Raw genomic sequence first — 23,550 nt, forward strand, 5'->3', positions numbered from 1 at the left:
CGGCGAGTTGGAGGTCCCGCCAACTGAAGACGACGGACAAATACTGCCACCACCAAGTATAGAAGAAACAATCCGTGCAATTCATCGGCTTAAAAATTATAAGTCGCCAGGAGCCATTGGAATTACAGGCGAATTGGTTAAATATAGAGGCGACCAATTACAAAAAGTGGTTCATCAACTTGTGCTCAAGGTGTGGGACAGCGAATCAATGCCTGACGACTGGCAAAGAGGCATTATCTGTCTCATACAAAAAAAGGGAGATATCACACAGTGCACAGTGCATGGAGGTATCACGTTGCTGAGTACCACCTATAAGATATTCTCCGCTATCTTGCTAGGCCGGATAGCCCCATACGCTCAGAACGTCAACGGCCCATACCAAAGAGGCTCCAATCCAGGCAAATCACCAACAGATCAGATTTTCTCTCTGCGGCAAGCGATGGAAAAACTATTGGAATATGGACATTAATTGCACCATCTTTTCATCGACTTTAAAGCCGCCTATGATAGCATAGCCAAGGTAAAACTGTATACAGCCATGAGACAATTCGGTATCCCGATGAAATTGATAAGATTGACTAGGCTGCCTCTGACTAATCTACGAGGCCAAATAAAAGCAGTAGGATCGCTCTCAAAACCATTCGACATCAACAACGGTCTACGACAAGGGGATGCGTCCTTTTTAACCTGGCCCTGAAGAAAGTGATCCGTGATGATGAGATAAATGCGAAGGGTACGATCCTCTTTAAGTTCAGCCAACTACTTTCCTATGCTGACGATATCGACATCATGGGAAGAACGACCCGGGACGTATAAACTGCATTCATCCAGATCGAGCAAGCAGCGCGAGATCTTTGGTTGCACATCAATGAAGGCAAGACAAAATATATGGTGATAAAGTTAGCACCAAAAACCAACCAACCAACAACATCAAACCGCACTGGTCAAACGGGATGAATAAAGATAGGAGACTACAACTTTGAGAACGTTGATAATTTCCCCTATCTAGCGTCGAAAATCACAGCGATGAAATCCGCGCACGGTTGTTGACAGCCAACAGCGCCTATTTCAGCTTACAAAAACTGTTCCGCTCGAAACGTCTCACCATACGGTCAAAGCTCTTACTGTACAAGACTACGATTTTGCCTCGGAGAGTTGGGTTCTTAGCAAGAAAAATTGCAAACTCTTGGCCCCCTACATGAGGATGGCCGATTCTGTAATCTACATAACAACGAAATCTATGAGCGATACCATGACCGTCAGGTTGTGGATAAAATTCCGCTCAATAGGTTACAGTGGGCGGGTCACTTAATGCGTATGGATGAGGATGATCCAGCCCAGAAAGTCTATAAGGGTAATGTCTATGGTAGAAAAAGAAGACGAGGCGATGGCGTAGGTCAGGACGTCAGACAGTTTTTAGGGATATCAAATTGTTGGACCGCGGCGCAAAACCGACATTTCTGGAGTTCCTTATTAAGGCAGGCCTAGACCGGATACTGGTTGTTGCGCCGTTGATGATGATGATCTGATGACTAGGTACAAATGGAATCGTTGTGTAACGAAATATTCTCACACACTCCGATTTGTTTACAAAAGTTTTGCTGTATTCCATAAACGACCTTGCCAGAATACAACTTCCAACAATGTTTGGCTTTAGAACATTTGCTGAAAATAAGTGAATGGTATCATCCAGCTTATTGCTTGAGTTGCTGTTTGTGAAGGCAGTATAAGCGTATCAATGATAAAACTCTACAGATTAAGTAGAAATCTTGGAAACACATAAGTGAGAGCTTTTATCAGCTAAACAGTAAAGAATCGGATGTTTGAAACGGTTTACGTAGTTAACCATTTGCCACAGACAACATCAATTGTGAACATGTTGGTTCATTATGATCAAACCTGTTTCTAATAAATAGGGTGAGATCCAAGCAATTGATAAATTCCGAATACTTTTGCTAATTGCCTTTTTGTTAGAGAGATTTGACTAAACTCGTTTTGTGGAATACTGAATATACTCCAAATTCACGTCCTGGCTGTGTCATGGATGTTTTTGGTTTTCCCGAAACTGTATCCCTATCAAGTGGTTGTTGTATCCTTATCAAGTGATAAGAATATGGCACCGGAAAAACCAAAACCACAGCGCAGAGTGTGACGATAATAAAACTGAAGTAGTCTCGTGGAATATGAACAAGGAAAAAAGATAATGGCAATTAGAGGCAGTGGATGCTCTACCTTCCAAAAAGGAGTGAACAAAAGACGTTACAAAACATATCAGAAGGTTAGCAAGCAACGTTTCGAATTTGTATCGTGAGCCATATTCGCTATTTATTCTATAGCAATACTTGCCTGGAAATATCCAAATGAAATTATGACTACTACAGCAGTTCAGTCGTACAAAAGAATCAATGAATAAATTACGGTTTAAGTACAACATTGAAGCATATCAAAACTATATAGAGAGTTTTATGATTCATAGTGGTGGCTGGCTTTATGGTGATGCACGGTCTCACATTCTAAAAGTGATAAGAAGCGGCTCCCAATTAATGCCAACAATCATTTTTATTCCGAGAAATCAACATTATTTGCCTTGATGTAATAACAATCAACGCGTGTATGGAAAGTAAGATTGATAACATGGTTAATTTCTTATAAAATCATGACCATTGCAAGCCTATTAAAATTAGTAGGCTGCGTGGAGTGGAATTGGGACTATGCTGACCGGATTTGTTATCTTGTGGAAATATAACGCAAGGTCAAGGTGGTAGAAGTTTACTTGGCAGCAGAGAAGATTGAGTTTATCTGCAGCTTGTGCACTTTTCGGTTATCTGTTGGTTGTTAATGAATTTTTAGCTACAAATTATGCAAAGAATCACATTTTCACGCCTATTTACGGCTATCAAGTTGCAGCGAATTACAAGGACTTTTTAAGTTCAGCGATAAGACAGAATCGTTGGAAGTTGGTATATTTTAACTGCTTAGCTCGTATGCTGTCTGTAGGCGCGAAAACGAAAGCTTTCTAGTTGAATTTTAATTTATTCAGGCATTCGATGATATCAACACGATTTACGTTATCAAAGAACCATAAAATACATTATCAAATTGCCCAAAAGCGAAGTTTGTTCAAGTGTCTCACAACAAAAAAAAACATCTACTAAGTACACTTTTTGAAACATTTTTTTTTTATTTTAATTTGTTGTGTGGAAGCAGTGACCATGCCAGAAAGAATGTTTTCGTTATGATTTCTCTTCTGAAGAAAGCTGTACGAAATAACTTTACGGTTCATAAAACTTAAACGCGGAACAACTTGTATGAGAACTTTATAGCATAGAAAAGTAATAATCCATGTTTATGTCTTGCTGCTACGAGAATCTACATTGCACCAACTGCGAACATGAAAACGCATCACTCGCGCTTCTATTCAAACGAAATTCGGTGACATGTTGTAGGAATTATCAACACTAAAAGGTATGTTATAACTCACCTGCCCGGAGCTGCCGAAGCAGTTTTCCACAATTGCTATCCGCCGTGAATTCGCTTCGCTGTTCACTGTAAATAACAAAAACAACTTTATATTAAAATCGTTACCAAGATAAATGTTGCGGTGTTAGTAACTTTAATAAATATTTTATAACTTGTGAAAGAATTTTATCTAAGGACTTAAATGTAGAACTTTTATAAATGAAGGTTGAATCTACACTAATAGCGCTTTATCGAAATCTCGAATTTCTAGAGGAAATGCAGCAGTAAACGAGAAGCCGTACTCAGTTGATAAACTCTCTCTGGTTTTTACAATTTTTCATGAATTTTACATAGTGAAAAGTGGAGGAATGAATTACTAATGAAATGATTATATTTTATTCGTTTTCCTTTATTCATTCACATGTTCAGTCATTGTTAAAGCATGTTGCTATATTTCGTATGAAGTGCAAATCAAAGCAATAAAAAAAAGTGTACTATCGAACAGGAATCAGAGGCCGTTCATAAAGGGTAATGTTCAATTATAAATTGAAAATAAAAAAAAAAATAGTAATAAGCCGAAAACCAATGCTGGGCGTTTGTGGATTTTCCATTTAAAAATATATGAGTGCACCATGTAGCTCGGAGCTCGTAGTGTATATGCACTTAATATGGCAAACTGTCCACTTTATTGTAATACTAACATTCTATGATGATTAGAATGCAGTCAATTTACGCAAAAGACACAATTTTGAAAGGCTGTAACTCCATAGTATGGCACAGATTACGTAATGTTCTGCCAGGATGAATCGTCGCTATTCTCTGCCAGAGGAATCAGTTCATTTGATTTTTTACATGGCTCCATTTGAAGAATGGGGGAAAGGAATCTGTACCGCTTTTTTGGATGTATGACAATCCTATACTCGTCACACTAAGTGTCACAGCACAAAGAATAGAAAAGGTTAAGGGGGTCATCCCGTGTGTCGGATTCGTGGAATCGATTTTTTTTTGGCATCAATTGTATCTAGATATAGTGCAGAATATATGGGCAACGTGATTTTTTGATATTTGGAGTAGTTCGAAAATTATAGTGTTAAACACGTGATAAGTCACATGCCAGATTTATGTCGATCGCCGTAATAAAGCTCGTATTTATCGATTCGAATGACGTTCGAATGAACCTAAGGTTTATGGATTAGGTATTGCAATGATCTTCACAACCACCTGAAGAACGTTATCATGGATACGGCCACAAATATACTTGGCCCCAGCCGCTCCAGTCGGAACAGCTGGTTTGACGATGAATGTAAGCTAGCAACGGAACGGAAGAATGCCGCATACCGAGTAATGTTGCATTCTCAAAGAACGCGGGCACGCGCAGAGACTTATCACGAACTCCGTCGAGCGGAGAAGCGACTTCACAGACGGAAAAAGGAAGCCTGGGAGAACCAACAAGTCTGTGAACTAGAAAAGTACAGGGAGCAACCGCACCAGGCGCGCAAGTTTTACCAACAAGTCAGCAGGATGAAGCCTTATACACCTCGATGCTCATCCTGCCGAGACAAAGAGGGAAATCTGATTTCCGACAGAATGGGCATATTAGAGCGATGGGTTGAGTACTTTGATGAGCTACTGAACAACCAGAACATCGGCGAGTTGGAGGTCCCGCCAACTGAAGACGACGGACAAATACTGCCCCCACCAAGTTTAGGAGAAACAGTCCGTGCAATTCATCGGCTAAAAAATCATAAGTCGCCAGGAGCCGATGGAATTACAGCTGAATTGGTTAAATATGGAGGCGACCAGTTACACCAAGTGGTTCATCAACTTGTGCTCAAGGTATGGGACAGCGAATCAATGCCTGACGATTGGCAGCGAGGCATAATCTGTCTCATACATAAAAAGGGAGATATCACACAGTGCAGCAATTATAGAGGTATCACGTTGCTGAGTACCATCTATAAGATATTCTCCACTATCTTGCTAGGCCATACCAAATCATTGGCCCATACCAAAGAGGCTTCACTCCAGGCAAATCAGCAACAGATCAGATTTTCTCTCTGCGGCAGGCGATGGAAAAACTGTTGGAATATGGACAACAGTTGCACCATCTATTCATCGACTTTAAAGCCGCCTATGATAGCATAGCCAGGGTAAAACTGTACACGGCCATGAGAAAATTCGGTATCCCGACGAAATTAATAAGACTGACTAGGCTGACCCTGACCAATGTGCGAGGCCAGATAAAAGCAGCAGGATTACTCTCAAGACCATTCGACATCAACAACGGTCTACGACAAGGGGATGCGCTATCATGCGTCCTCTTTAACCTGGCCCTCGAGAAGGTGATCCGTGATGCTGAGGTGAATGCAAGAGGTACGATCCTCTTCAAGTCCACCCAACTACTGACCTATGCTGACGATATCGACATCATGGGAAGAACCACCCGAGACGTTCAAACTGCCTTCATCCAGATCGAGCAGGCGGCGCGAGATCTTGGGCTGCACATCAATGAAGGCAAGACAAAATACATGGTGGCAACGTCAGCACCGAAGACGAATCAACCAACAACATCAAACCGCAGTGGTCAAACACAAGCACGAACAAGAATAAGGATAGGAGAATACAACTTTGAGACCGTTGACAATTTCTCCTATCTAGGGTCGAAAATCACAACCGATAACAACTACGATGATGAAATCCGCGCACGGTTGTTGTCAGCCAACAGAGCCTACTTCAGCTTACAAAGACTGTTCCGCTCGAAACGTCTCACCATAGGGTCAAAGCTCTTACTGTACAAGACTATGATCTTGCCAGTCCTCATGTATTCCTCGGAAACTTGGGTTCTTAGCAAGAAAAATTGCGAACTCTTGGCCGCGTTCGAGAGAAGAATCCTCCGAAGAATTTTTGGCCCCCTACATGAGGATGGACGATTCCGTAGCCTACACAATGACGAAATCTATGAGCGATACCATGACCGTCCGGTTATGGATAAAATCCGGCTCAATAGGTTACGGTGGGCGGGTCACTTAATCCGTATGGATGAAGATGATCCCACCCGGAAAGTCTATAAGGGCAATATCTATGGTAGGAAAAGAAGACGAGGCAGACCCTGCCTAAGATGGAGCGATGGCGTTGGCCAGGACGCCAGACAGCTTTTAGGGATATCGAATTGGTGGACCTCGGCGCAAAACCGGGATGTCTGGAGTTCCTTATTAAGGCAGGCCTAGACCGGATACCGGTTGTTGCGCCGTTGATGATGACGATGATATTAATGGTCAGTTAAGGTTTTATGGCTAAAAATCGCATTCTACTTTTGAAATGCGTTTTTCTAGAAACCGCATCTTGAAAATCGGCTGCCACCATAGCCCAAAATCTATCCAACGAAATTCTTTGAAATTTTCAGGACTTATTCAGAACATATTTCTACGGTCCGCACACTAGGATAATTGCGATTTGTTCAGTAGTTTTTGTTTATTCATTGAAGAAGCCGTGGAAAAACACCAAAATTCGTAAAAAAAAAGTTTAACACGGCATTAAAAATTCTACTTTAATACTTTTTAATAAACCTAGTTTGCGGACTGTAGTTAAGTCTTGACGTTAAAATTCCGTTTACGTTTTTTCTTTAAGATGATCACAGCACCCTCTAGCGTGGCAGCAGAAAAACACCTTTTTTGGAGATGGGTGTATAAACTCCCCTATATTTCAATAACCGACTATGCGATCGGGTTGGGAAAATTACTATGCACGACCAAGTTATTAATAAATCTATGCTGAAAAATTCGTATTTGTATCTATATCCAGTTCTTCACAAAAAATTTCCAAAAAAAAGCCTTCACACGGGATGACCTCTTTAAAGCTCACAACAGACGGTTCCAGGTCGTCAGAATAGCTCGTTCTCTTCTTCTTCAGCCTTTGTCCCGTTCAGAAGTAGCGTCGGCTCGTCTTGACTGATTGCGCCACTTTGCTCTGTCAAAGGATTGATCTGGATGGAGTTGCGAGGCTCTGAAATCACCATCCAGCATATTAAGTGGTCGTTGTTTCGGCCGGCCGTTTGCATGCAATATGCATTATGCAATTACTTTTGCATAAAAGTGCATAAAGAAAACAGAAGGAAAACAAAAATTACAAAGTGTTAGTAACTCTATTTTCGTGAGTGGCTGGGGATGAAGCTAGAGGACCAAGCTGCATAACATTCTGGGCAAGGGAGTTGGAGTAGCTCAAGAGCTCCGTGAAGGGAACCTGAAAAATATTAAGGTTGCGAATATTGTGTGATAAGTCACGGTAATCAATTTCGGAGGCCACAGATCTGCCCATCAAGCCAATTATGGTAAGGACCACACTACCGAAGCATATTCAGGAATATTACGGAGGAAGGATTTATAAAAGATGACTGAGGAATGGATATCCATGAATTAATAGGAGGAACGGAGCCAGACATTTTGGAAGCGCGGGTGACTACATCGGCACAATGAAAATTGAATTGGAGTTTGCTGTGAAACGTCACACCTAGGTCCTTGTAAGAGGCAATCAGGGCTAAGGGCTAACCATGGAGATAATAAACAGGTATCGGGAAAGAGGTTCTTAATGAATAGCACAAAGAGTAGCATTTCTCACATTGTTACGATCGCACCACTGGGATAATGTGTCAAGGTCGACAAATCATCTGCATATAAAAGGCTACGGCAGGTAACAAGGAAGCGGCAGCTTTGACCTATTATGACTTTATTAATAATAGTGCGATTTTCACCAAATTTTGTATAATCATGCTCTACGCTGAAGCCTACATTGCTGCAAAATTTCATGATTGTAGGATGAACTTAAAGGAGATTTTCCTGTCAATTACTAAAATTTATAGTAATGTACTATTATTAACTTTATTTGAACAGGTATCGGTATGGAGAGTATTTCGGAGCCTAGGCACCATACAGTAGCAGCCTCTTGATTTCTTTCAGATTTTTCGGTTGAGTAGTTTCTGAGAATGGGTCCGTTAAAGAAATGATCACTTTCAACTCCCCGCACTCCCCAAACTAAAACCGGCTTCGAAAAGTACTAACAGAGACCTTTAATTTGATACTCACATGACAATATTTGATGAAAAAAAATGTACACTCCCTTAAATTCAACGTAAAAGGATGTAAGTCACTATATGCGTGAGCGTTCACAGTTCCCACCTTTCTACCAAATTTGGTGTCAATCGCTGTAACTGTGTTTACACAGAACCTTAAAAATGAAAACAGAAATGGACCGAGGATGGACCCATGGGGTACTGCCGATGAGGAAAAAAATTGGAGACGAAATACAACCACTAACGAAAACACGATTTACTCTACCATGTAAGTAAAACCTCAACCATGAAAGAATACTTGTTGAAAATCCATACGATCGGAGTTTGGTGAGAAGCAAGGAGTGATCAATGGAATCGAAACCTTTGGAGAAGTCAATATAGATTGTGTGGATGTGTGTTGTGTTGGTGAATTCCAATAAATTGGTCACAGTCGAGCGACCGTGTTGAAACCCATGCTGCTCTTTCACAATGAGGAGACCGAAATGATACGAAAGGCAGTCTTTTAGGTACCTTTCAAACATTTTGGAGAACAAGAAAAGAATGGATATAGGTTGGTAGTTTTCGGCTCGGGTATTATCACTTTCTAAGGTTTTGTGAAAAACAAAACCTTATTAAAATCAGTTAACTGTCTGTCTGTCTGTCACACGCATTTTTCGCAGAAACGGTTATAGCAAAGAGGTGTACATTTTTAAGGTTTTGTTTGTAAAACAAAACCATTCTAGTAAACTGCTTTAAGAAAATCATTTGGAGCTCGGAAATCGGCAGTATATTGCATCGATTAACATAGAAATCAACTTCGAAAGGCGAATGGTGAATATAAACTTTAAGGTAAGGCGAATCGCAAGGAAACAACATGAACTGGTTGTCAGGAATGTTGGTAAATATCAATACGAGAATGTGGTTATTATGATTGCGATTAGCATTGAATTGGAAGGTGGAACTAGAATTCATGAACGCGATCAAAGCTAAGTGCCGGCGCGGGCAAATTATTAGGGTGGATGGGAAGACCGGGAGTATCTAGTCAATCAATGGAAGGAAAGAGATAAATCAGGATTTGACTAAGAAAGAAACATCATCTGCATAGAGCATTGTGTGGAACGCTGGACGTTGGATGTTCCGTGTAATAGTATGGAAACTTAGGAGAAGGCGAGATGGTACTCAAACACCGATGGAGACAAAGCCTTTTTGAGAAATATTTAAAATTTTCGAAAAATTCACTAAAAATTCTTTTTTTCAAAAACAACTACCTATTTTATCGCAAAAATACGCAGAATATAATTATAAATACACAGTTAAAATTTCAAGTCAATCGACCAAGAATTTCTCGAGTTATGAATTGAACTTGAAAAATGTCGTGTATCACGGCAGCAATTAAATATACTTCATTAAACTTTCTTCCAGGTGCCAAGAACTTGAATTAATTTCATTATGATTAAGGACTCACATTAAGTTAGCTCCTAGCTGAACGCTGTTTGATCAAAGAAATTCAAATGCCATAAAACTGTAAAGATACTTAAATGACAAAAGAATTGGCGCCCGTAGATGCCATCCAGGGATGAAAAGTGACGCTGAAATGCTTGCTTCAAAAACACCAAGAAAAAGTTGCGCCGTGCAATGCAAGAGATCGTTTTTTAAGGCAACCACGAGTAGTAAGGTTATCACCCCAATTTCATAGCCTACATTTGCTATCATCAGCTAAGCATAGTGCTATCACTTCACAAAATCATTTCCGAAGAAACTACCCCCAAAAACTATTGAAAATTTACTACCTGATAATATGGAAAAGAGGATAAAACTTAGAAAAAGCAAAATAAAATTTACTGACAAATAAACTTTCGCAGATCATGTAAACCAACGCACAAGCCGCTTGGGACCCGGAAATGTCATAATCCTCTCTGTCTAGACTGTCAGGTAAAGTTTAAATACTTGAAAATAGTGCCAGACTTTCGCCATCTAAAGATATGTTATATATGGTTGCTATTCACCCCTTGACGATGTATAGGGCGCCAGCCACACCTACGTGCTATGGAATAGAATGTTAGGAAAGGTAATTTTGTCCATTAGCCCAGGCAAACCTTTAGTTATCACCTTTCTGTGCTACTAAGGGAATTGTTCGCGGAAATAATTATCAACAACCTATCCGTTTTCCTTTAATGCTGTACAATATTGATAGAAGAATAAATGAGTTTCGAATGTGTAGTCTACCACAGGACATAATCATAACTTGCCCTCGCCTAAGTTGATCGCTTATCGATGAATTAAATTGCGTTGCATTACTCTCGACAATTTCATCATGAAGAAATGGCATGCAGACAAAATCCTACGATTCTTGAATTTGAATCGATTCTTTGTCGAAGCAATTACTGCAAATTATTTCTGTACTTCTTTCAGACGCTATGCACTATAGATAAGGAAATTGGGGACCTCAATTTCTGGGATGTAAATTTGCTGTACGCCAATGGAAATCTAGATCAGTTATTGGTGAGTGCTTTCAAAAAAAAACCCCAGGCTACTTTGATAAGAGACCAGTGGTAAGAGCGAAACTTGTGGGCGAGCAACCTGTAAGATTCGATTTTTTTTTGCTAACGAAAACTTATCCACGCCTCAAATGAGCACATGTTTATCGATAATCTCATCATATAAGGCTATGGTTTGGTTTTTGGAATGTGAATATGTTACTCGATTACGGCATCTTTTGAACCGGGTTTCCAACACCACAAGCTTCACATACTGGGCGTAAACGAGGTAAGCTAGTGGGACTCACGGCACTGAGCTATAAATCCGGATAATTGGTACATCGATTATCCGTATTTCCGGATAATTTGTACAAACTTGCCGGTCCCCCGAGTTAATTTTCTTGATTTTGCACTCCCGATAATTGTTTTCGTACCAAATCGTCAGACCCTTGACCAAACGAACAATCTTGATTCTATTATATTTAGTACCGTGCTATGCACAAACAGGGAATCTTAGTGACCGTAATGATAACGATGAAGGAAATTTTGTCAATTTCTGGAGCTCCCGGGCTCTTGTCATTGGCGGCACATTGTCCAAGCACAGAGTCTGCACCAAAATTAATTGGGTTTCAAGTGATCGGCAACATACGAGTAATCAAGCCGACCACATGGCAATCAGCATTAAATTTAGAAGGTGCCTTCTGGAAGTGCATAATAGAAGAAGCGCTAACATCGGGCTCGAAAGAGATCATTATTTAATAGTCACTTGCGTGTTACGTCCATCGCTTTTCGCAGGATTCAACTTCGCTGCTAATGTGAACCATTTGTTGTTTGAAAATCAGGGGGCTTTGTTGCTGATCGGCAGGCAAATGCTTTAAATAGATCTTCTGAAAATATTGATGGACATTGGGCTGCCATTGAATACGCATTTTTTTCGGACGCCGTTCAGGTCTTGGGCCATGTCTCGAAAAAGTGTTACAGGATCTGACTGCGAAATCCAAGATCGGAAGGGATTGAAGGTTCTATTGATCACTGCGGATGGTGGCGAGCATGACGTACTCGAGCTCCGATATCATGCAAAAACCCAGGAAAATTAGGATACTATGTGCCACCACAAAAGGAAGCATCATTGCGCTGGTCAAATCACGATGACAGTAACTGATAAGATGGAAGGAATACTTGACCAAGGTTTTCAACCGTATCACATACAATGAAGTTCCCGCCTCGTGAATGAAATGGCTACTGACCGTTACGCGCAGATATAGCATACTCCTCCAATCAGAAGAGAAATCATATCGGCCATCAATGCATTCAAATTGTGTAAAGCAGTATCTCCGCAAAATTATTCATCGCTGGTCCTATTTTTTGCAAAGCTGCTATTCACACTTATGATGATCTTAATATATGGTTGTTTTTCACCCCTTGGTGGGGTATACCGCGTCAACCACACCTACACAGAATAGGTAAAAGTAGTCGAGATGTTTGAAGAAAGATGTCATATTCCATTGAATTCCTCCACCGTTAAGAACCATGGTGAAGTGTTCTTTCCACCTCTTCAGTTGTTCATCATCGTGGAAGCCGACAGTTGACGTTCTTCACAGCATGATCGAGCCCTTTCGTGATGCGGTATACATTTCTGAAATCGCTGCCGTCTACGGCATCTTCCGCTTTCTTGAACAGCGCAATAGAGCAAATTCTCTTTTGTCACAACGCACACTTCGCTGATCTTCCTGGCTTGGTATCAGTGTTCAAGCGGGTCACACCGCCATAAATCGCATCGGTTAATAGAACTTTGACCACCTTCTGTTCCACTTACACGATTCCGCCACAGATGGAGACCCCTTTCGAGGCCAAGATCAGCGCCTCTCTTGTTACGCACATCCAACTCCTAAATCTACTCAGTTGAAATCCAACTAACCTTATGACAGACTCTGTGCTCGAACAATGTCCCACCAATGATGAGGTGGTAGAAGTTGCGGAAATCCACGAACCTCCCACCATTACTGTTGCGGCCGCTTTGACCGCATTTCCCCATCACATATCTTAGCACGTTGTTGTCGAATACCACTTTGGCATTCAGATCATCCATCATGATCACAATGTCACCTTCAGAAAGCCGAGCCTTTGCTCGTAGGAAGCATCCTTTTCCACTATATCGGAAATCTCTTTTGCTGCGTACTATTGTACAATTATGTTGCTCCTTAATCTGGACCGGAATCTTACAGTTAGAAGTCTGTCAGAAACCGGTTCTCAAGTCCAAAGAGCGCATTTTGCGGTAGCCATCAGAAACAACCCGACACCGGATTCGCGTCTGCTACCGCTTGACTTTCCAGAGTATAAAAGTAGATTGGCGCAAGAGGGAGGAGAGGGGAGGAGTATTCTCCGGAGTCCCACCATCTTCCTTCGATAAGGCCCAGAATGTCCAGCTCTGATTGTTGGAATTCCTGCACAAGGAGAAAGTGAGCATTCTGAGGACCCTCACTACTGTTGTCGAGGAGGGTTCGAACGTTTCAGAAATCAATCATAGTCCTTTTCCGATAGCTAAAGGTCGTGGCCATGAAGTCAGTCGCTATCCAAGGCATTGTTGATGTTTCGCTAACAATAAAGTTTGAAAATTTGTAGGCTGCTAGCCTGCTAATTTCTATCCTCTTTATTCACCTCTTACGGCAACCAGGGAAGATTTTGAGGGTATTTTTAAGCCTCAACTCACAGGGCAGTAATGCAATTATGGCCTCCTTCGTAACGTGTGACCTATCCATTGTCAATTTCTCTTTCTGTGCGCCGACCAAGTTCTTCGGTAACATCAGGCCAGCATAAGTCGGCGATCATAAAATCGCATAGCCAGAGAAAAACATGATTAGCAACCCTGAGTCGGGAGCTATAGGAGAAATCATTTTCTCTTCCTATGCTGATTATATCGACATAATGGGAAGAGCAACACGAAATATATACAAACCGCTGTGGCGTAGCGGGGTTAACAACATTTATTTCGAATGTTGTTAATGCGAGCGAATAGATACGCCGCCGGCGCTCTCTGTGGTTTATTCGAACTCGCCACGAGAGGGGAAAGCCAGCGGTGAAAGTTCCATTGGTTAGGAACAAACGGACCTCAAGAAAAACGAACCGCCCTTTTCTGCTTCAACCTGCGGGAAATGAACAGGTTTTTTCTGTGTTAGAAACAATAAGCTAAACAATTAAAATAAAGTTTTTATCAGCTACTTCAGCGGCTCTTTGGTTTGCCTTCTTTCAACCTGCATTTATCTCGAAACGTGTTTGGCATCGACATTCGATCAGTTTCGGTGCTCATAAATTAAGTGGTGCACGATTCCAGTGCGAATATTGCGAGCAGAAAGCGAAAGTCTCAAAACCGCCTTCACCCAGAATGAGCAGGTATTGTGAAAGCTGGGGCTGCATATTAATTCAGACAAAATAAAATACATTGTGGTTACCTCAGCATAAAAGCAATAACAAAATCCAATAACATTGGCCAATTAACTTTGAAGTCCTTCGAAATTTGCTTCATTTAAGATTGAAAATAACCGATAATAAGTATAGTTATGAAATCCGCACATAATTGTTTGTAGAGCGTATTCCAGCTTACAAAGCCCGTTCATTCGAAACGTCTTATCGTAGGTACAAGGCTCTTAGTGTACAGGTTAATATTGCTAGTATTCCTTGGAGACTTGGATTCTTGGGGCTGCGCTTGAAGAAATCATCAGATGAACCAGCCTGGAAAGTAACATCAACGCTCGGAAGAAACAAGTCGGGAAACCAGAAGCTTGACGCTTCAGGTATAAAAATTTTGTGTTCGTCTTATGTGAGAAACTTTCTACACACATTTCTCCATTCGTATATGGCTAAAAACCCAAAATATTCCTTCATATTTCTTTCAAACTACAAGAAATACGCACATATTACAGACGTAGATATTATAATAATAATAATAATCGTTGGCGCAGCAATCTATATTGGATCAGGGCCTGGAAGTATGTTAGAGCACTTCATTCAAGACCGTAACGGTACACTACAGTACAGTGTAGGAGGCAATGTGGTCTTGACGTTAATTTTAATTGTAATATTTTTACTACTGAGTATTTATTTTTGTTCCCAATTGTACGGAATGTATATTGAGTGCCTACTTTCTCAAACGGTTCCAAGGACGGCAACCCAGCAAAAAGACGAACGTGATGTGACAGCTATGGTTCAAATTGTTCGTTACAGATTAAGAGAGAATAATTTGAAAGCTCGAAGGACTAGAAAAGTTCTTCTGCTCAGTAAAAGACATGTAACAGCACGGTGACAATTCACCAAAACCCACTTAACTTGGGAGACCGAGAAATAGAGAAACATTTTATAGTCTGATGAGTCTAAGCTAGTTTTGTATGATGGCAAAGGGTTCCGTAGCTATGTAAGACGCCCACCTCATTCCGTCTTTGACCCCAAATACACTGTAAAAATAGTTAAGCACGGCGGTTCAAGCATTATGATGTGGGCTTGCTTTTGATTCTTTGGTGTATGCCCAATAAATTGGATAAAATCAACGATTAACCAAAATGTCTATGTCTATAATAATAATCGTTGGCACAACAATCCATATTGGATCAGGGCCTTGAAGTGTGTTAGAGCACTTCATTCAAGACCGTAACGGTACACTAGGAGGCAATGTGGTCAGCATTGCGCTCGCCCTCTATGTCTATGTCTATATACTGGAAAAATCATGCTGCCTTACGTCACAAACAAAATGCTGATAAAATGAGTCTTTGGGAAAGACAATGACCCAAAACACGAGCATAAAAGCAAAGAAGTGGTTGCAGGACAATAGGATGGAGGTGTTGAAGTGGCCAGCGTGATACATTTTGATCACATCCAAAATGAGGATATCCGCGATCGATAAGGAGTTGCACCGATCGTGGAAAAATTGCGAGGGAGGCGTTTCCGATGGTCTGGTCACGTAATTCGCGCTAACAAGAATTCATTTACCAATATTAGTCTGAACATTGAAGTCGATGGTAAGCGATCAAAACACGAGCCAACACTGCCCTCTATGCCGGTGCAATAGTACTCCTAGGATGAACTTAAGGGGAGTTTTTCAGTCAATTTCTAAAAGTTGATAATATACTACTAGTAAGTTTATTTGAGCAGATATCGAAATGGGACATATTTTGAGGCCTAGATTTCATCTATATGCACCACCCTGCTTTTTTTCGGATTTTAGGGTTGGGTAGTTTTCGAAAATGAATCCTGTCTTATTTAAGTCCGTAAATTTTGACTCTTTACTGCCGCACTTTGCAGTTCACGTCAAAACTAACATCAGATTTGGAAAGTACTAGTTGAGACCTTTCATTCGATACGATTTCCATGTATGGGTAGCACCCCTTTAAACTGCACGCAAATCTATGTTACTCACTATATGCCTGGGATTTCATAGTTCCCATATGTCCACAAAATTTCTTTCGGATGGCTTTAGTGAATCGATTTTTAATAAGGTTTTGTTTTACACAAAACCTTAACAAGTAATAAAACTTAAATGCCAAGTCAGACTCACGATCATCTGAATTGCCGTCTGACACTGACTGTTATTATTTTTTTCGCAACTGTATATTTAAATTGATCGTGCATCTATTTTTGATTTACTTCGTGCATAAAAGTATATATACGTTATTCAATGCACAAACATATCTATCTGAATTAGGCACTACCGCAAAGCTTCATTTACGTATACATATAAATACATACATATGTATGTCTGGAGAAATTGATATTGACACATAAATGATTAAAAAACTAAAACCAAATGTTTCCCTACGACCTCCCACTCACGTTATTATGGTATGGTGGTATTATGATAACGTAATACACGTTTTAGAATCCACGAAATTCACACAAAATTTCACCTTTTATAACTTTGTTAATATTAGTAGGATTTCCTTCAAACTTTCCAAAGTTATGCCTTATGTTATCCCTTATGCAAGTGCCAAATTTTCTAGTTCCAGCAGGAACTTAAGGAAGGTTTCCGACTAAATCTCTCAAATATGCTAATAAACTATTATTAACTTTGTGCGGATATCAGAACGGGATGTATTTTGAGGCCTAGCTTTCATTTAAATACGCCACTGTAAGTTTTTTTATAGATTTCTCGGTAGGATAGGTTTTGAGAACGAAAACTGTTACACTTTTTGGTGGTCATATTTTGAGCATGAAATATAAGCATCATTAACGTTCACGCCCCAACAGAAGAGACTGCAGAGTCGGAGAAGGATACCTTCTAGGAGGCAGTAGAACGAACCCTCGAAGCCTGTCCCGGATATGAAATCAAAATCATACTTGGGGATTTTAACAGCCAAGTAGGGAAGGAGCCCGTATTCAGGCGATACGTTGGCTCCCATAGCTTACACGAAAATACAAATGATAACGGACTGCGGATTATTCAATTAGCAGGGTCACACGAAATGGTTGTTGGAAGTGCCTGGTTTGCACGGAATGCGGTCCACAAACATACGTGGGCCTCTCCAGACGGGACCACTTTCAACCAAATTGACCACGTGTTGATCGAACGCCGCCACCTCTCAGCCTTGATGAATGTCAGAACATATAGGGGGGCCAATATAGACTCGGATCACTATCTCGTTGGCATGGTGCTCCTAGCTCGAATAACAATACCACCTAGAATCTCCTCTGACAATCAGCTGGGAGTTAACACTGAAGCCATCCACAACACAGCCCTCCGCACCTATAAGAAGGAAATGGATGCCGCAATAACCGCAGTCAACAGAGGACCTGGAGATGAAGCATCAACAAATGATCTTCACAACCACCTGAAGAACGTTATCATGGATACGGCCACAAACATACCTGGCCCCAGTTGCAGCAAATACTGTTTAGGAGAAACAGTCCGTGCAATTCATCGGCTAAAAAATTATAAGTGGCCAGGAGCCGATGGAATTACAGCCGAATTGATTAAATATAGAGGCTACCAGTTACACCAAGTAGTTCATCAACTTGTGCTCAAAGTATGGTACAGCGAATCAATGCCTGACGATTGGCAACTAGGCATTATCTGTCTCATACATAAAAAGGGAGATATCACACAGTGCAGCAATTATAGAGGTATCACGTTGCTGAGTACCATCTATAAGATATTCTCCACTATCTTGCTAGGCCGGATAGCACCATAAGCCCAGAACATCATTGGCCCATATCAAAGAGGCTTCACTCCAGGCAAATTAGTAACAGATCAGATTTTCTCTCTGCGGCAAGCGATGGAAAAACAGTTGGAATATGGACAACAGTTGCACCATCTGTTCATCGACTTTAAAGCCGCCTATGATAGCATAGCCAAGGTAAAACTGTACACGGCCATGAGAGAATTCGGTATCCCGACGAAATTAATAAGACTGACTAGGCTGACCCTGACCAATGTGCGAAGCCAGATAAAAGCAGCAGGATCACTCTCAAGACCATTCGACATCAACAACGGTCTACGACAAGGGGATGTGCTATCATGCGTCCTCTTTAACCTGGCCCTCGAGAAAGTGATCCGTGATGCTGAGGTAAATGCAAGATCCTCTTCAAGTCCACCCAACTACTGGCCTATGCTGACGATATCGACATCATGGGAAGAACCACCCGAGACGTACAAACTGCCTTCATCCAGATCGAGCAGGCGGCGCGAGATCTTGGGCTGCACATCAATGAAGGCAAGACAAAATATATGGTGGCAACGGCAGCACCGAAGACGAACCAACCAACCACATCAAACCGTACTGGTCAAACAGCAAGAATAAGGATAGGCAAATACAACTTTGAGACCGTTGGCAATTTCTCCTATCTAGAGTCTAAAATCACAACCGATAACAGCTACGATGATTAAATCCGCGCACGGTTGTTGTCAGCCAACAGAGCCGATTTCAGCTTACAAAGACTGTTCCGCTTGAAACGTTTCACCATAGGGTCAAAGCTCTTACTGTACAAGACTATGATCTTGCCAGTCCTCATGTATTCATCGGAAACTTGGGTTTCACTTCGTGAAAAAAAATTTTTCACCCTCCATTCACATGTATGGGAATTCTCCCTTTAAGTTTAACACAAAACGACATCACTTGCTGTATGTAAAGGGAACAGCAGACCACACACTCTCACCAATTTTCGTGACAATCGGTTTAGCCGTTTCTGAATAAATCGGGTGTGACAGACAGACAGATGTAGAATCGATTATAATAAAGTTTTGTTTCACACAAAACTTTAAAGAGACATGACAGACTATGCCTCAGATGTAGGATGAGAGGCAGTTACTAGGGATATCGAGCTGGTGGATCTCAGCATAAAACGGGCATGGTGAAGATTCTTATTAAGGTTTTCCTACACCGGACACTCGTTGTTACGCCGTTAACGATAATGAACTTCAGAATTTACTTCAGCAGTGTTTAGAGGCAGTTAAAGGCACAAGGGCCACGAGCTCCTGGAATTTGTTCCATTGTGTTTGAATTTCGGAGAAAAACAATATCGCCTTTTATTTGATTTAATGAAGAATAGCATCAGAAAATGTTGAAGCCAATACAAGTTATGGAAACTCTTTTGGGACAAAGAGTCATATGCGATGCTCAATTAAAATGTGGATTACTTGACCGCTCGTAGTTAAGAATGAGTAATACTGCAAAAAGATTCATGATTCAACAAAGAGAAATGCAGGTGCACAGCTTGGATTTAAAAATGACTAGGGAAGTCTTTATAGATTTTTTAAGGGTCCGGAAAAATTTTCTTTCAAGGGATTAGCTAACTTTCTACCATTAATAAGTGGCTTAGAAAAATTTGTCCCGTAAGTAAAAATCGAATGCGTTTGAAAACCTGGGAAAAGTACTGCTTAGTTTAAACTGTCCACGAAAAGGTAACCGGCATGCAATTGTTTTGCCATCGTGAACCCATGTGGAGCTGATTACCTGGGGGTCAACGAAACGGACAAAGTAAGATAATGGAAGCAACCTTTCATCACATCATTCAGAGCTGACCATTTTTTGCGGTAGATTTCCACCTCGTCATATGACTACTGAACAAGTGCGTCTTCGAATGGCACTTTCAAACCAGTTTTGAATGTCAATGCAAAAATATTTCTATTTCAATTAACAAAATATTTAGCGTTCCATTCTTTGAAAGTAAAAAATAAAAGAAAAAGTAAAATTCACTTTACAATCGGTGCTCGCACTATCAGCCGTCACGAGCTAATCTATTTGCAGCTGCGGAGAGCGAACCTCCTCCGATTTGGCAACAAGTTGTTAACATACATTTCCACTGTATTTGCATTGCTGCAAATGACCCGGAGGGAACTTTGAACTTTAATGATAAAACCGTGAATTTCTCGCTACTTCCAGCCCACTGTCTCCGTTCCGATAACGCCAGCTGCTCATACGCCAAGAATTTCTGCATCATCGCGGCCCAAACACAAACTCCATCGGTGAGTAATGGCAAAGGATGCGAGTATCCGAGAATCTAGAAATGCCTCGCGGGCCGTACGCACGTCAACAAGTTGCAACTCAGAGCCCTCGGGTCCCGTGACTCATTCATTCATCCACTGTTTGCGTATTGCCCGCGGCCCGTACCCCCTCCGCCTAGGCTCTAACAACGTGAAATCTCTGCCATCCACAACAAATAAGCGGCGACATCACGTACTTGGTACCTAGCGCGAGCGATATGGAAATTAAGCGCGCAAACAAGCCCGTGCACTTGCCACTCGTTATCGCGGCCACGACGTTCGTAATGTAAAAATAATGCAGAAACTATTATAGAAGCGTCTCCGCTTGCGTCCGGGAGATTTCCAGCTGGCGAATTTCTATTGTCAAGACTTCCCACTTGCAGAGGCTGAGGCAAGTGGCTGGCGGCCGATGGCTGCGATAAGCAGCACCCGCTCTATTTGAATAATTTTGCGATTACGTTATCGCTGCTCGCATCTTATCCAATTTCTGAGCTCTGCATTGTATTTTTGCGTGAGCTGAATGCGGCGGTCAGTGAACAATCGCCTGGCAGAGGTGCGCCAAGAAACTGTCGGAAATTTCACTTTTCAGCCAACAATGCGGAGCGATCGGGGCGATGGGGCTGCCGAGCGCCAGCCAACGAGCAGCGGCGACTTTCTTCCGGACTATCGACGGAAAGTCTGCATTAATTAAGTGGAATGGCGACAAGATAAATATTCATTACTTTGCCCGAGCACAGGAGAATTAGTTGGGAATGTAGCGAGCCTGGAACTTCTTACGGCGGAGAGAGGAGCCACAGCTTGCTGGGGAGGCTTCGAGCCCGCATCACTGGCTCCTACGAAGGAAACACAAATCGTAGTCCCCCTACATCTGCCCAGCCGGAATACAAAAACAATCCAAGGAAAACCATTGAGATGGACAAAAAATCGACATGTCACTTTGACAGCTTCGCGTTTTCACACAAGACACTACGGGTCATGACGTATTGCATTTGAAATGAACATTTTACGGATTTACGCACTTATGCTGCTCATTTTTGCACTTGGGTCGACCCGGAGGCACTTGCGCCACGAGTTAGTAACAGAGAGCGGTTAGTTTAGTGGCGGGTTTGTTAGTTTCTCGCGGTTTATTTGCACAACACTTGCACTTACCAAGTTTATCCACCATTTTCACGCGACTAATTGCACTTTTTCACTGAACCGTCGCCCGTCGCAGGCTGTAGTTCCGAGCAATCTGACCAACATAAGCGGCTTAGAATGCTTTTCGCAAATGTCAATCGACTGACGGCTGCCATCCACAGTTTGAAAAGCCTCTTGGAATAGTTCATGTCGTCGCCGCAGTTAGACAATTAGCCGCTTCAATCCGTAATTTTTGGTTGTTGTATTTGGAATGGAATGAAAATGGCCATTCCAAATTTTAAATCTTTCTGGTAATCAGCTTACTCGTCCATTAAATGCCTTGGAGGGTGGAAAGGTTCAAAACCTACCACTGGCTCCTGCCATACGGTTATGTGAGACTTTTACTCACTAAAACCACCTCCTTCTCCTTCGCTTAACCCGCGGGACTGCCAATTCAGTATTACATCGCGGGGCAGGATCAGTTATGAACTGCGGCTTCTGTCGTTATTTGTAACTTTCCTCCGAAGCTGTTTCAGAGGCTAGCATGTGCTCCACGATATTCTTGAGTGTCAACCGTGCCTCGGCGTCACTTTCCGCCTCCTCTCTGTGTGCGGCGAACCGCGGGCAGTTAAAAACAATACGCTTCGTATCTTCCGAAATCATCACGCATGTCGGACAATACGGGATAAAGGTGTGCACCGTACCCTCCGTGTCCGCTTAGGAATTGAGTTAGGTGTAACCTCACCGTGCCTCTGCTTGATCCATTTAGAGACATCTGGAATAATCCTGTGTATCCAGCGTCCTTTAGGTGAATCACACCATCTTTTTTGCCAAGATGGAGCTAACAACACTCGAGATCAGGAGCCGACGGCATTGCCTAGGACCACAATGTAGCCACTCCTGAAGCCTTGGTTGCTAAATTTTCAAGATGGGATTTGAATTTCAGTCTTTGGTCAACCATAACTCCTAGGTATTTAAGCGATGGCTGCGACTGTATGATGCGTTCACCAATCCTGATCTTTACCGACGTCTGCTTCACTTCCTTCGCTTGGTAATCAAGACTACTTCGGTTTCATGCTCCACCAGTGTCAGACTAGCTTCCTCTAGCCTAGACCTGATTTCGAAAACTGCCTCTTTTATGAGTACCTCGATCTCATCAATGTCTTGTGCCACGATAGTTACTTCGCTACTTCGCTTCGTAGACGATATGCCAATGATTGTCACTCCTTTGGGTAGTTGCAACTTTAAAATTCCGTCATACATTATTATCCACAGGAGAGGACCGAAGACTGATCCTTGTGGAACAAGCAGGTTGTTGTATACGTCTTAGCTCCATCGTCCGAATCGTAACAGAATATCCTCTCAAGGAGAAATTGCATGACTATGTGCATCAGATATTTAGTAGCGCCCAATTTGGCTAAAGTCGCATTTATTTTGCTCCATTTTGCCGTATTAAAGCATTCTTCACGTCGAGAGTAACTACCGCGCAAGATTTATTGGCCTCCATTGCTTTTTCCGTAATTTCCGTCATCGTGCTGATGACATTGACAGTAGATCTTGCCTTTCGCAATTCGAACTGCTTGTCTGAGAGACTACCCTCCTTTTCTGTGATTGGTACAACCCTATTGAAGATCACTCGTTCGAAAAGTTTGCCAATGCCGTTTAGCAGGCATATAGGTCTATAAGACGAAGGATCACCCAAAGGTTCATTTGGCTTTGGGATTAGCACAAGCTTCTGTTTTCTCCACTCTTCCGGGAAAATCCCATCTATGAGGCACGTTGTAAATGTTTCAGCGAACCACCTTGGAACTGTTTCGACGGCCACTGTCAGTGCTTTATTCGGAATGCCGTCTAAACCTCGGGATTTATTTTCGGCAATCTTCTTCGTGGCTTCCAGGACATCGTTCGTGGTTAGCTCGGGAATTTAACCGGGATCTACCTGGACAGTGGGTAGGTTCGAATTACTTGAAACTTGTGGTAATGATTTC

The 23,550-nt window shown here is 41.8% G+C and overlaps 1 protein-coding gene across 5 annotated transcripts in view; it reads right to left on the reverse strand.

Annotated features, from left to right (window-relative positions):
- LOC119654452 (pleckstrin homology domain-containing family F member 1 homolog) overlaps nt 1-21,707 on the reverse strand; it is a 50,258-nt gene extending 28,551 nt beyond the window's left edge. For 2 of the 5 annotated variants that reach the window (XM_038059865.1, XM_038059895.1), the window contains exons 1-2: nt 21,596-21,707; nt 3,482-3,546 (exon numbers count right to left, since the gene is read on the reverse strand). In XM_038059865.1, the coding sequence (XP_037915793.1) occupies nt 3,482-3,546; nt 21,596-21,611 (81 nt within the window). In that variant the 5' untranslated portion in view covers nt 21,612-21,707. The other 3 variants (XM_038059872.1, XM_038059888.1, XM_038059881.1) reach the window with 3 other exon arrangements.
- Between the last annotated feature and the right edge of the window lie 1,843 nt (nt 21,708-23,550).

The sequence above is a fragment of the Hermetia illucens genome, chromosome 1, assembly GCF_905115235.1.
Source record: "Hermetia illucens chromosome 1, iHerIll2.2.curated.20191125, whole genome shotgun sequence".
NCBI lineage: Eukaryota > Metazoa > Arthropoda > Insecta > Diptera > Stratiomyidae > Hermetia > Hermetia illucens.